The sequence below is a fragment of the Crocuta crocuta genome, unplaced genomic scaffold (assembly GCF_008692635.1).
Source record: "Crocuta crocuta isolate KB4526 unplaced genomic scaffold, BGI_CrCroc_1.0 scaffold45, whole genome shotgun sequence".
NCBI classification, from domain to species: Eukaryota; Metazoa; Chordata; class Mammalia; order Carnivora; family Hyaenidae; genus Crocuta; species Crocuta crocuta.
The window spans coordinates 4,037,911-4,051,609 of record NW_027530544.1 but is presented as its reverse complement, the minus strand read 5'-3'; the positions used below and the strand labels follow the sequence as shown (position 1 = coordinate 4,051,609).

The window sequence follows — 13,699 nt, the reverse complement described above, 5'->3', positions numbered from 1 at the left end:
ATAATAACTTATGGGGAATTATACTTGTTCTGAAGAAATCTGGTAAAATAAAGGGCTATGGATATCAAATTTGGGAGATTAAATACCTCTTGTTTGTTAACCTATAAATTTTACTTCTTATTTTTATTTTTATTTTATTTTAAGTAGACTCCATGCCCAACATGAGGTTTGATCTCATGACCCTGAGATCAAAAGAGTTGCCTACTGTACTAACTGAGCCAGCCAGGCACCCCGATAAATTTCACTTCTGAAGAAAGTTTGAGGCATTTGTAGAATACATATGTGTCTACAGCTGTGTTTTAAGCTGTTCAGTTAACTTCCTGATATTTCTTCTAACTTTTCACTGACTGTGGTGTATTCTGATCTTTTTGAAACAGTGATCACATGGAAAATGTATATGGCTACTTAATGAAGTACACCAACCTTGTCACTGGGTGGCAATACAGGTAAGTGATTATTCTGTGTCATATCCGTCTCCTAAGAGACCAGAAGTGGGGCTGATAATTTTATATTCTGATATTACTTCAGTACAAACATGGATGGGAAACCTTCTAGAGAAGGATTTACAGTTATCTAAAAGTCCAGTAAATTCTCCTTTTTAGAGGGTGAGAGGAATTGACGTCTTTCCATATGGCAGGCTCCAAATGTCTCAGAAGTTAATATATTTTTTTTATTGAAGAATAATTGACATACAGTATTTTATTAGTTTCAGGTGTACTAAAACATAGTGACTTGATATTTATATGTCTTACAAAATGGTCACATTAGTAAGTCTGGTTACCATCTGTCACCATACCAAGTTGTTACAGTACTAGACTGCATTCCTTACACTGTACATTACGTTCTTTTGTCTTATTTTATAACCGGAAAATTGTACCTAATTCTCTTTACCTATATTGTTTATCCTACCTCATCAGTGAATTTGTTTTTGTTTTGTGTGTTGGTTTTGTTTTTATATCTGATTCCAGATATAAGTGAAATCTTATGGTATTTGTCTTTCTGACTTAAATCACTTAGTGTAATGACCTCTAAGCTCATCCATGTTGTCAACAGTGGCAACATTTCATTCTGTTTTATGGCTGAGTAATATACCATTGTGTGTGTGTGTTTGTGTGTATCTTTACCTGCACCACATCTTTTTCACCCACTTATCATATCAGTACACATTTAGGTTGCTTCCATGTCTTGGGTATTGTAAAGCTAGCTACTCTCTAGTTTCATCCATATTGTTACTAGTGGAAAGATTTCATCCTCTTTTTATGGCCAAATAATACACAAATAGTATAAACACATATGTATGTATATAGATCACATCTTTTTTATCCATGCATCAGTTGATGGATATTTGGGCTGCTTCTATATCTTGGCTATGGTAAAATAATGCTGCTCTAAACATAGCGGGGCATGTATCCCTTGGAATTAGCGTTTTTTTTATTCTTTGGGTAAATACCCAGTTAGTACGATTGCTGGATCATAGGGCAGTTCTAGTTTTAATTTTTTGAGGAACCTACATACTGTTTTCCTCAGTGTCTGCACCAGTTTGCATTCCCACCAACAGTGCACAAGGGAGGGTTGTTTTTTTCTCCCTATCTTTGCAAGCACTTGTTATTTCTTGTGTTTTTGATTTGAGACATTCTAACAGGTGGAGGCGATATCTCATTGTACTTTTGATTTGCATTTCCCTGACGATTAATGATGTTGAGCATCTTTTCATATGCCTGTTGGCCATCTGTATGTCTTTTTTTGGAGAAATTTCTATTCAGGTCCTCTGCCCATATTTTAACTGGATTGTTTGTTTTTTTGATATTGAATTTTATGAGTCCTTTATATATTTTGGATGTTTCCCTTATTGGATATATCATTTGTAAATATCTTCTCCCATTCAGTAGGTTGCCTTTTCATTTTGTTGATGGTTTTATTCACTTTGCAAAAGATTTTTAGTTTAGGGACGCCTGGCTGGCTCAGCTGGTTGGGTGTCTGACTTCGGCTCAGGTCATGATCTCACCGCTTATTAGTTTGAGCCCCATGTTGGGCTCTGTGCTGACAGCTCAAGAGCCTGGAGCCTGCTTAAGATTCTGTCTCCCTCTCTTTCTCTCTCAAAAATAAACATTAAAAAAAATTTTTTTGTTTAAGATTTTTAGTTTGATGTCATCCTGGTTGTTTATTTTTGCCTTTGTTGTCCTTGTCTGAGGGGACAGATCCAAAATAATATTGCTAAGACCAGTGTCAAATACTGCCTATGTTTTCTTCTGGAAGTATTATGGTTGCAATTCTTATAGTTAAGTCTTTAATCCATTTTGAGGGTTTGTTTTTTTTTTAAGCTTTTTAAGTTTATTTATTTATTTTGAGAGAGGAAGACCGGGGAGAGAGAATCCCAGTCAGGGTCTGTGCTGTCAGCAGGAGCCTGACACGGGGCTCGAACCCACAAACAGTGAGATCACGACCTGAGCTGAAATCAAGAGTGGGCCACTCACCCGAGTTTATTTTTTATATGGTATAAGAAAGTGGTCTAGTTTCATTCTTTTGCGTGTAGTTGTCCAGTTTCCCCAACACTTTATTGAAGAGGCAAAAGTTAGCATTATACTAGGATTATAATTACTTGTTTGCCTGCCTTGGGCTTTTTAAAATACTTGTAGTGATTAGGCTTTTAGGAGATAGTTTGGAGGCAGCAGACAAATTTGTGTTTAGGTGCCTGTTTTGTGCAGGATCCTCAAACTTCTCTGGGACCTTGGAGAGTTTAAATAGCCAGCCCGAGGCCATACAGATAGTGAGGAGCAAAACCAGCTATCTTGCATATTTTGTAGAACTGGTAGTTGTGAAGCAGGGGGATTAAACTTTTATTATTATTTTTCATTGTGTCAAAGTATACACAAAATAAAATTTATCATTTTAACCTTGTATAAATGTTCAGTTTGGTGGCATTAAATGCATTCATTGTTGTGCATCCATAACCACTAATCTGTAGAACTTTTTGCATCTTCTCAAAATGAAACTGTACCCACTAAACAGTAGTTCCCCATTTCTTTCTCCACCCAGCTCTGGGCAACCACTGTTCTAATTTCTGTTTCTGTGCTTTGACTACGTACCTCATATAAGTGGAATCATACAAAAGAACAAATATTGTGCCTGGCTTATGTCACTGAGCATAATGTCTTCTAGGTTTATCCATGTTGTAGCATGTATTAGAATTTCCTTCCTTTTTAAGGCTGAATAGTATTGTATTGAATGTATGTACCACACTTTATATTCATCTGTCAGTGGACAGGTGGGTCGCTTGTACCTTTTAGCTGTTGTGAATAAAACTGCTATGAATATTGCTGTACAAATATTCATTCAAGTCTCAGCTTTCATGTCTTTTGTGTATATACCCAGAGGTGAAATTACTGACTCATATGGTAATTCTGTATTTAATTTTTGGGGGGAATTTCCATACCATTTTCCATAGCTGCTACACCATTTTACATTCCTATCAGCTGTGCACAAATGTTCTAATTTCTCCACATCCTCACCAACACTTGTTGTTTTCTTTTTCTTTTTTCTTAATAATGGCCATCATAATAGATGTGAAGTGGTATTTCACTGTGGTTTTTAAACTTTTTAAAAATTATAATAGTGGAATTTGAACCCAAATAGTTCTGACTCCAAAATCTATGTTTTTTACATTATTATCATGCTGCTTCTAATTTGCATGTCATTTTGAGGCTTCTGTTTTTGGCCATGATAGTATAACAGGAGCTGAATATATTTTTTAGTTTTTTTAATGTTTAATTATTTTTGAGAGAGAGACAGAGAACACGTGCAAAGGACAGAGAGAGAGGGAGACACAGAATCTGAAGCAGGTTCCAGGCTCTGAATTGTCAGCACAGTCTGATGTGGGGTTTGAACTCACAAACCATGAGATCACGACCTGAGCCAAAGTCGGACATTCAACCGACTGAGCCACGCAGACGCCCCAGTAGGAACTGAATTTACTTTCCTATCTTAAACAACTTGAAAATGGGATATAATTTATGGAAGAATTATTTTAAGACATCTTAAAGAATAGAGGCACTGATGAAAATGTGATTGTTTAACAGAGATGGCAATTTGGGCTATGTTTATTTGGAAGTGACATTAGGTAATCCAAATAAGAGTGTTATGCAGGAAGCTAGAGATCATATGACAGGCTGAGTATGAAAACTTAGAAGGGAATCATCCCTACTGAAGTGGGAAGGGCACTTCTCCAAGGTTCCTATCTTTTATTAAGAAAAAAAAAACAAAGTCAAGATAATCTTTTCATGTTATATTTTTCACTTCAGGTTTTTTGAAAATTTTTGAGGGCTTATACACTCAAATGACATACAGATTATTAATTTTTAAAATTTTTATACCACTTTGCTTTTAGCACTATTCTTTGTTCTCTTTCTTACAAGGAAGATAGGTTAACTTTCTCCCCCAACATCCAACAACTCTCATTCTTGTTTTTTTTTTAATTTTTAAGGTATTTATTTATTTTTGAGAGAGAGTGAGACAGAATGCAAGCAGCGGAGGGGCAGAGAGAGAGAGGGAGACACAGACTCTGAAGCAAGCTCCAGACTCTGAGCTGTCAGCACAGAGCCTGACGTGGGGCTCGAACTCACAAACTGCAAGATCATGACCTGAGCCAAAGTCAGACGCTTAACCCACTGAGCCACCCAAGTGCCCCATCACCAACTCATTCTTGTAATATTGAATAATACTGAGAAACTCTCAGAAGTGGAACAGAGTAAGAAAGCTCCAAACCATATAAAAGTATATCAAAGTTAGTATGTTTTCAAGATGGTATGTCAGGTCAGTGGCAACCTGAGACCGGGAGAAGTGACAGGTTGATCATTGCATGAAGGAGTCCACCGAAAAGATCCATTGGCCACTGGTTGCACATGGTTGCCTTTCTTTACAAAAATCTTCTCTAAAGTTTATTTTTGTCATTATAAGATAGACTTCCAAGTCAAAATATTTTTAGATTAAAGTTGCATATTGATGATAATTCATTTTAAGATGTCAGTTATTTCAAAGATAAGTCATTTCCCCAGATTGACAGTTTTTATTGCACAAAAACACAATTATTTGCCAATTTTAACAGTATTTTCTTTTAACAACTTAGCTGAGTTTTCTGCATGTCAGGGTTCATGCTGAATCTTGTTTCCCAGTTACATTTAATCTTTGGTTCTACATTTTCTTTATTGGTTTAGTTTATTGGTTAGTCCAACTTGCTCATAATGACTCCATCAAGAGTCAGTTACCTTCTGGGCAAAATGGCTTTGTTAAATTTCTTCACTATGTAAATTGTTTCTCTATCTCCAAACTACACATCTTATAAAATTTGCCTTCATAGAAGGGATAAAGGAGGAACATTTGGATTAATCTATGTATAATAAAAGATAGCCCAAAGTGCTCTATTATGCCAGTGGGCCAATAGCATCATCTTGGTATTAAAAGGATGATCAGGGATACTGGGTAGCTCAGTCATTTAAGCATCCAACTTTTGATTTTGACTTGGGTCATGATCCCATTGTTGTGAGATCGAGCCCCGCATTGGTGGAGCCTGCTTAAGATTCTCTTTTTCACTCTCTGTCTCTGTTTCTCCTTGCTTGGGTTTTCTCTCTTAATCTTTCTCAAAGGAAAAAATAATAATAATAATAAAGCAAATAAAAGATCAGTTTAGAGCCTGATGTGGGGCTCGATCTCTTGAACCATGAGATCATGACCTGAGCGGAAGTCAAGAGTTGTATGCTTAACTGACTGAGCCACCCAGGTGCCCCTCATTGTTTTTATTGAGGCATAATTGACATGTAACATAATAGTTTTAGGTGTACAACATAATGATTTGTTATCTGTATATATTGTGAAATGATAACCATGATAAGTCTAGCTAACATCGTCACCATGCATGGTTACAAAACTTTTTTGTGTGTGCTGAGAACTTTTAAGATCTATTGTCAGCAACTTTCAAATATGCAATATAGTATTATTGACTATAGTCAGCAGTTATTGGGTATTTGCTGTGTATCTAGGTGGGTGCCTCCCATATTGTAAATTTGTGGTAGTGCTTTTGAGATAAGAAGTTGTTCACAGCAAACTTGAGATTTCCAAACATTGTACTCTGCATTTGCTTGACTACTTTTAAGAGAAGAGACCAGTATTTTCTTTGGCTATTTGAAATGAATTGTACTTACTAGTTAAAACAGTGAAAAGAGATTTCTTATTCCTTTGTTCCTTTGTTTCTTCCTTCATTTTTGTTTGTTCTTTTTGTTAACAGCTTTATTGAAATATAATGAAATTCCATACAATTCGAAGAGATTGCTTACATACTAACCCACTCCTGTTTCTTTTTCTGTTTATTTGATTAATTTTTTGTGTAGTAAATTCATTTCTTGGTGTATTAGGGCTGCTATAACAAAATACTACAGACTGACTTCTATATAGGGTGACTTACAAACGTTTCTCACAGTTCTGGAGGTTAGAAGTTCAAGATCAGGGTGCCAGCATTGCTAGGAGAAGGTCCTTTTGCTATCATAGACTTCCTGTATTCTCAGATGACTGAAAAAGGGTCAAGGAAGAGCTCTTGGGTCTCTCTTATAAAGGCACTAATCTCATTCATGAGGCTTCTTATGACCTAATTAACTCCCAAAGGCTCTGTTTCTTAATACTGTTACTTTAGGGGTTAGTATTTCAACATATAAATTTGAGGGGGACACATTCAGACCATAGCAGATTCATATGTGCATTTTGTGTTTTATGCTTATGCTATAGAAATTGAAGATGATGTCAGTGACTATCTTCTGTTAACTCAAATAATTTCTTTAAATATTTTGGAAAATAAAGATAACCCTATTAAAAATAGGCAAAATGTAACGAGCAGTTCACTAAATAGAACTGGATGATCAATAAACACATGAAAAAGTGTTTAACTCTTCTAGTAATTAATAAAATGGAAATTTGAAAGCTCTCCAAAATACTAATTTTTAAAATCAAAATATGTAAACATAATTTTATTTTAATTTAGTTTTTACGTTTATTTTTGAGAGAGAGAAAGAATGCATGCACACAGGCAAGGGAGGGGCAGAGAAAGACAGTGAGACACAGAATCTGAAGCAGGCTCCAGGCTCTAAGCTGTCAGTGCAGAGCCCAATGCAGAGTTCGAACTCACTAGCCGTGAGATCATGACCTGAGCCAAAGTCGGACACTTAACCAACTGAGCTACCCAGGTGCCCCGTGCACATAATTTTAAAAATTAGAATCATACTAAAAGATGAACAAGAGAAACCGTTGCTCTTTGCTTTTCCATCTCCCTTCTCAGGCAACCACTTTCAACTTTTGCTTGCTTCTGAGCAGTTTTTCTTTCCTTGAATAGAAGGCTGATTTCATTTTCTCTCAGTTTGATATGGTTGGTATGTTTGCCTGTTGCTTAAGACAGCTTCTTCTAGGACCTTGAACTGGATCAAATTGTCTAGTATTAATGGAATACAGTAACTGGTAAATGCCAAAATGCTCTGAACATGAACATTAATTTTTTTTTAATGAAACTTTTTAGATTTTTTAGAAAAAGAACTATTGTATTACTTAAACTGGAACCTGAATTAATGTATTTCCTGAAGTAGTTAGTCTGGAACCAAATCAGAACATCAAATTCTTTTCCAAAGTGTATCAGTATTTCATCATTTAGTTTCAAGTTCCTCCTGCTTTTGCATCTCCAGTTGCAGCTTTTACATTTTTAAACAGGATAAGTAGTCTTAAGTTGTGACCTATTTCATGACACACTCACAAAATCTTTCTACCCTGACATTATTCTCATTGTATATTTCAGTGATTAAATCTTAAATCAGATTAATTTTCTTACCCAGCCTTTGATTATCCTCAGGACTCATATTTTGATTAGTTTCTAGTGAATTTTTAAAAAAATGTTTGTTTATTTTTGAGAGAGAGAAAGATAGAGACAGAGAGAGGGAGGCAGAAGATCTGAAGCAGGCTCTGCATTAACAGCAGAGAGCCCGATTCAGGGCTTGAACTCATGAACCGTGAGATCAATATCTGAGCCAAAGTCAGACCCTTAACCAACTGAGCCACCCAACAGGTGCCCCTCCAGTGAATTTTAAATAAAAATTCTCACTACCATTTGTCTTTGAGCAGTGTACCTTCTCTGTTAATGAATTCTAGAGAGAAATCTTCCTCTGAAAGGATGCTATCTTTTGTTTCCTTTTTACATTATCTGGTATGCCTCTTCCCTATTAAATGTCTTTCCCTCAGTTGAAGGTTTTATATCATTTATTTATTTATTTAAAAAAAATTTTTTTAATGTTTATTTTAGAGAGAGAGAGATGGGCTGTGAGGGGGAGCAGGGCAGAGAGAGAGGAAGACAGAATCTGAAACAGGCTCCAGGCTCCTAGCTGTCAGCATAGAGCCCAACGTGGGGGTTAAACCCATGAACCCTGAAATCATGACCTGAGCCAAAGTTGGATGCTTAACTGACTGAGCCATCCATCCAGGTTCCCCAGTTTCATATCATTTGTTAAACTCATTCAATTTTTCAGTAAGCTTTATTGCCAGGAAACCTAACCTAGTGTCCAAGTGCTTCTTGAGCTGCTTTTGAATTTTATTTCTTTAATAGCAAAAACCCCAATGTGTGATGATTAAAATTTATTTTGCTTTAGTTTGACAAGGAGAATTTTTAAAAATTATGACTTTTTTTTTTTTATCATTACAGGTTTTTTGTTTTAAACAATGAAGCTGGGTTATTGGAGTACTTTGTGAATGAACAGTCTAGAAATCAAAAACCCAGAGGTACACTGCAGCTTGCAGGAGCTGTAATATCACCTAGTGATGAGGACTCTCACACTTTCACTGTAAATGCTGCCAGTGGGGAACAGTATAAACTCAGAGGTATGATTGAGATATGAGAATTAATAGTGTTACTTTCTTCTTCCCTTGAGAAGTTAATGTACTTCCCTGCTTTCATTTGGGTTTTGGAAATAGAAGCTACTGTCGTCGATGATGTAGGTATAACATCCAAAAATCTTAGAATTGCTACAAGAATTTATGAAATCTATTTTAATAAATAACTTTTTTCAAGCGGCAGAATGAACAAGTGTGTTTATCATTGGCTCCTGTAAAATATTGTGTACGCAAAACCCTGATTACTGAAAAATTGAAAAACATAGGCTTCTCTAAATAATATATTTTTTTAAAGTTTATTTATTTCAAGAGAGAGTGAGAGCATGAGCAGGACAGGGGCAGAGAGAGAAGGAGAGAGAGAATCCCAAGCACTGTCAGTGCAGAGCCTAACGTGGGGCTCGAACTCACAAACTATGAGATGATGACCTGAGCTTAAGTCAAATGCATAACCGACTGAGCCACCCAGGCACCCCTCTAATTGATATTTTTTATGTTTGCCATGGATTTGTATTTAACCCCTTTTCTTGATTTGGTTTGCATGCCCTCTTTGAGGTTTTTAGTAACTAATACACAAAAGTTGGGATTTATTAAAATGTTCATATTTATTTAAAAAATATAATTTTTGTTTAGATAAATTTAATTTGTGTTTTTTATTTAATACACATAATCCTAACTGAGCATGCTGCAAGAGATATGAAAATATCTAATACATATCAGATGCTTAATAAAAGTTATTTTTCTAAATAAGAGTGTATTTTTATGAGAAACTTAAGACATGTCAAGTCTCATATCCCTGTCTAGGTGCATGTAATTTATCCTCCTCCTGAAATATCTGCATCACATCCAGCTACTGTATTACATAACAAAATTGATGCTTGGGCCTTTTTCCTCCCTCCCTGCTACATTTGCTCTGGGGAGAGTAGGACCAATCCCTAGTTTTAAATTATCTGTTCTTCATGCTGTAGACAATTAATTATTCCAAAAATAAATACAAAAGTGAATAACGTTCAGATTCTTTTTATCAGCCACAGATGCTAAAGAGCGACAACATTGGGTTAGCAGACTTCAGTTATGTACACAGCATCACACTGAAGCTATTGGAAAGGTATGTGGATTTCATATACGACATTAATGCACAAAAATGGGGAAAAGAATGTCTTGTATTTTTTTTTATGTCTTTAAATTGTGGGACTATTCACATACCATAAAATTTACCCTTTAAAAAGTTTTTAGTGTTTGTTTATTTTGAGAGAAGAGACACAGTGTGCACTGTCTCTATGCTAGTAGAGGAGGAGCAGAGAGAGAGGGAGACACAGGATCTGCAGCAGGCTCTGTGCTGTCAGCACAGAGCCTGACGCGGGGCCTGACTCAGAAACCGGGAGATCATGACCTGAGCCGAAGTTGGATGCTTAACCCACTGAGCCACCCAGGAGCCCCTAAAATTTGCCCTTTAAAGTGTACAGTTCTGTTGGTTTTAATAAATTCACAAGATTGTACAACCATCGCAACTACCTAGTTCCCATGACCTTCCAAAAACCCACATCCATGAGCAGTCACTCTCTGTTCTCCCCTTTCCAAGCTCCTGGCAAACACTAATCCATTTTCTGTTTCTATGGATTTGTCCATTCTGGGCCTTTTATACAGATAGAATCATACAGTATGTGTTTTTTTGTGTCTGGCTTCTCATACTTTACATAATATTTTTTAGAGTTAGAAAACAAATTTTATTGGACACCCAAATGGCCCAGCTGGTTAAGCATCTACCTCTTGATTTTGGCTCAGGTCATGATCTCATGGTTCATGATTTATAGTCCCTCATTGAGTTCCATGCTGACAGTGGGGTATCTGCTTGGGATTCTCTCTCTCCCTCTGCCCCTCCCCCACTTGCTTTCTCTGTCTCTCAAAAATAAATAAATAAATTTTAAAAAATTTAAAAATTAAAAAAAAGAAAACAAATTTTATTGTATGTTTACTTCTACTTCTTTTTTTTTTATGTTTATTTATTTATTTAGAGAGAAAAAGAGTGCAAGTGGGGTAGAGGCAGAAAGAGAGGGAAAGAGAGAGAATTCCAAGCATAAGACTCTATGCTTAGCACAGAGCTTGATGTGGGGCTTGATCTCTCAAAACCATGAGATCATGACCTGAGCCAAAATCAAGAGTTGAATGCTCAACCAACTGAGCCACCCAGGCGTCCCCAGTTCTGTTTGTCCCTTAGTTTTTTATATACACCTAATGCTTTCAAGGTTCTTTCATGTCATTGCATGTATCATATTTTATTCCTTTATATGGCCAAATAATATTCCATTGTATGGATACACCACATATTGTTTATCCAGTCATCAGTTGGTGGGCATTTGAGTTGTTTCCATTTTGTGGCTATTATGAATAACATTTGTGTATAGGTTTTTGTGAGAACACATGATTTTAGTGAGGTGTATATTTAGCAGTGGATTCACTGGGGCATGTGGTGATTCCCTGTTTAACTTTTTGAGGAACCACCAAACTGTTTTTCAGAGTGGCTGAACCATTTCACATTCTCACCAGCAATGTATAAGGGTTTCAGTTTTTCCACATACTCACCAATACTTGTTATTGCCCCTTCTTTTTTTTTTTTTAATTGTAATAGCATCTTGGTATATGTGAAGTAAAATCTCACTGTAGTTTTTTATTTCATTTCCCTAATGACTAATAGTTTTGAACATCTTTCCATGTGTTATTGATCATTTGTATATCTTCTTTGGAATGGTTTTTGTTTTTTTAAGATGGACAGATTGGTCTTAGTACTTGAAATCTGAGGTTGGAGAACTCTATAAAGTAACAGCTAAGCAGCATAGTTAAAGGATTCCTTACGTAGGTAATAGCTTGACTTAAAAAAGATTTTTTTTCCCAGTGTTTTTTTCTTTCCATAAATAAATTGTAAAAAGTTGTTTGTGATTTAGGCCTACTGCCCAGTCATCACAAGGGCTTTACTCATACTACAAGATTGCAATCATTGGCAGTGATCAGAAAGTAGTAGCTTATTCCGAAGATGCTTGCATACTACATTAGAAAATGTATTATATTGAATATTGCTGAGTACATTTTGCTTCACTCAGTGTGTTTACAAATCTGAAATTAGAAGTTTCTTGTTCTATATTTGTAAAATGTGAAAAAATATTCTTGACAGTACAAACCTGGAATTAATTTTCTAAATAAATTATAAGTTTACTTTTGGATGTGTCAGATGTTTAAACTTTGGGTGTCTTAAATTTTATCATTTTCAAAAAGGTTCCTATAGTCAATTCTGAGGTTAATTTGACTTTTAAAACCGTTCACATGTAAGCCTAAAGTATATATAGTAGGTGAAGATTAACCTAAAATTTTTGAAAATGAATGATTTTCTTTGTCTAATAGAATAATCCTCCTCTGAAATCACGGAGCTTCTCACTTGCATCTAGTGGTAATTCTCCTGTATCCCAAAGGAGACCAAGTCAAAATGCCATTTCTTTTTTTAATGTTGGACATTCCAAACTACAATCAGTGAACAAAAGAGCTCATTTACCTCCAGACCATCTTGTGGAAGTCAGAGAAGTAAGTATGAATTGAAGTCAAGTAAAAATGCACAAAATAATATAGCTTGCTTGGTTTTGTCACAAAATAAATTGAATCCTGTTTGTGTCTTCTGGGGCACTCAAATGTTTTGTCTACTATGCTGAGATAATTTTTAAGTCATAAAGATTCCCTGATTATAGGTGATGTCCTGAGTTTCTTTACTATTTCCTGTGTACCCTTACTTTCCAGTCTTTATCTTTTATTACTCCAGTAAAAGTACAAAGTCCTTTGATGTAACATTTATAATCAAAATCGTTTTAAATCTATTGGGAAGACTATATGGCCAAACAAGTGACTTTAAAAAAAAAGAACAAGTACACAATTTCAAACAAACACAAAAATAGAATAGTTGAATCCTTATGTTACCTTTTTCCACCATTTCCCTCTTTCAAAGAGTACCAAATAATTCTAGTTAATAAAAGATGTAGTTGTTAGGTTCTAAATATTCCTGAGTTAAATTTGGTAGAGCTATTAGGTGTCTGTGTAGTGAGTGATTGGAGAGTAGAAGAATATTTTAATATCTTTTTAAGATAATTGTGGCTATTCTTTGGTCCTGCATGAAAAGTTGACAGTAGCAGTTTCTTAAATGTTACGTGCAATGTGGAATCTAATATATATCCATGAAATTTTCCTCTTCTGCTACATGAAAATCTATTGGATTGTCTTGCGCTTTGAAAGTATCTTTAATCTCTGCATAATTTTGTACGCTATGCAGTAGTCATTTGGAAAATACTGTCTCACAGAGTTATGCAGGTCTTGCAAATGTTTATCTATCTTAATCATACAATATCAAAAATTCCCATTCATTAATGTCCTCACTGATCTCATTAGAAAAGGCTTTCAATGTTTGGAAGTTGCCAAGTTTATGGTAACAAATAAAGGTTTTCCAAAATTCTTTTCATTTTAAATCTCAGATTTTAAAATTGATAGTAAATATTGGCTTTTCTTGAAGTGACAGGTTTATTTTCTTTAATTTTTAGGAAATGTCTACCACATACCTCCAAGTGTGAATATCTGTAGTTTCTAATAGTCATTCTGTAAAGAAAAAAAAACACTCCTGTGTTTCTCCTATGCTATACTATAACGCTCTACACTTATGTACTTTGCTCACCAAATGTATGGGGTCACCACCACCACCAAGCAATTCTCTAATTCTCTGTGGACACCAGCTGTGTGTTCTATAATTTAATTCAATTTC

General features: G+C 35.4%; 1 protein-coding gene across 3 annotated transcripts in view; it reads left to right on the top strand.

Annotated features, from left to right (window-relative positions):
• Positions 1–13,699, top strand: part of OSBPL11 (oxysterol binding protein like 11) — an 82,554-nt gene that overhangs the window by 22,857 nt on the left and 45,998 nt on the right. For all 3 annotated transcript variants that reach the window (XM_077767638.1, XM_077767639.1, XM_077767640.1), the window contains exons 2-5: positions 378–446; positions 8,723–8,898; positions 9,936–10,015; positions 12,304–12,480. In XM_077767638.1, coding sequence (XP_077623764.1) covers positions 378–446; positions 8,723–8,898; positions 9,936–10,015; positions 12,304–12,480 — 502 coding nt within the window. The remainder of the gene's footprint in view (positions 1–377; positions 447–8,722; positions 8,899–9,935; positions 10,016–12,303; positions 12,481–13,699) is intronic.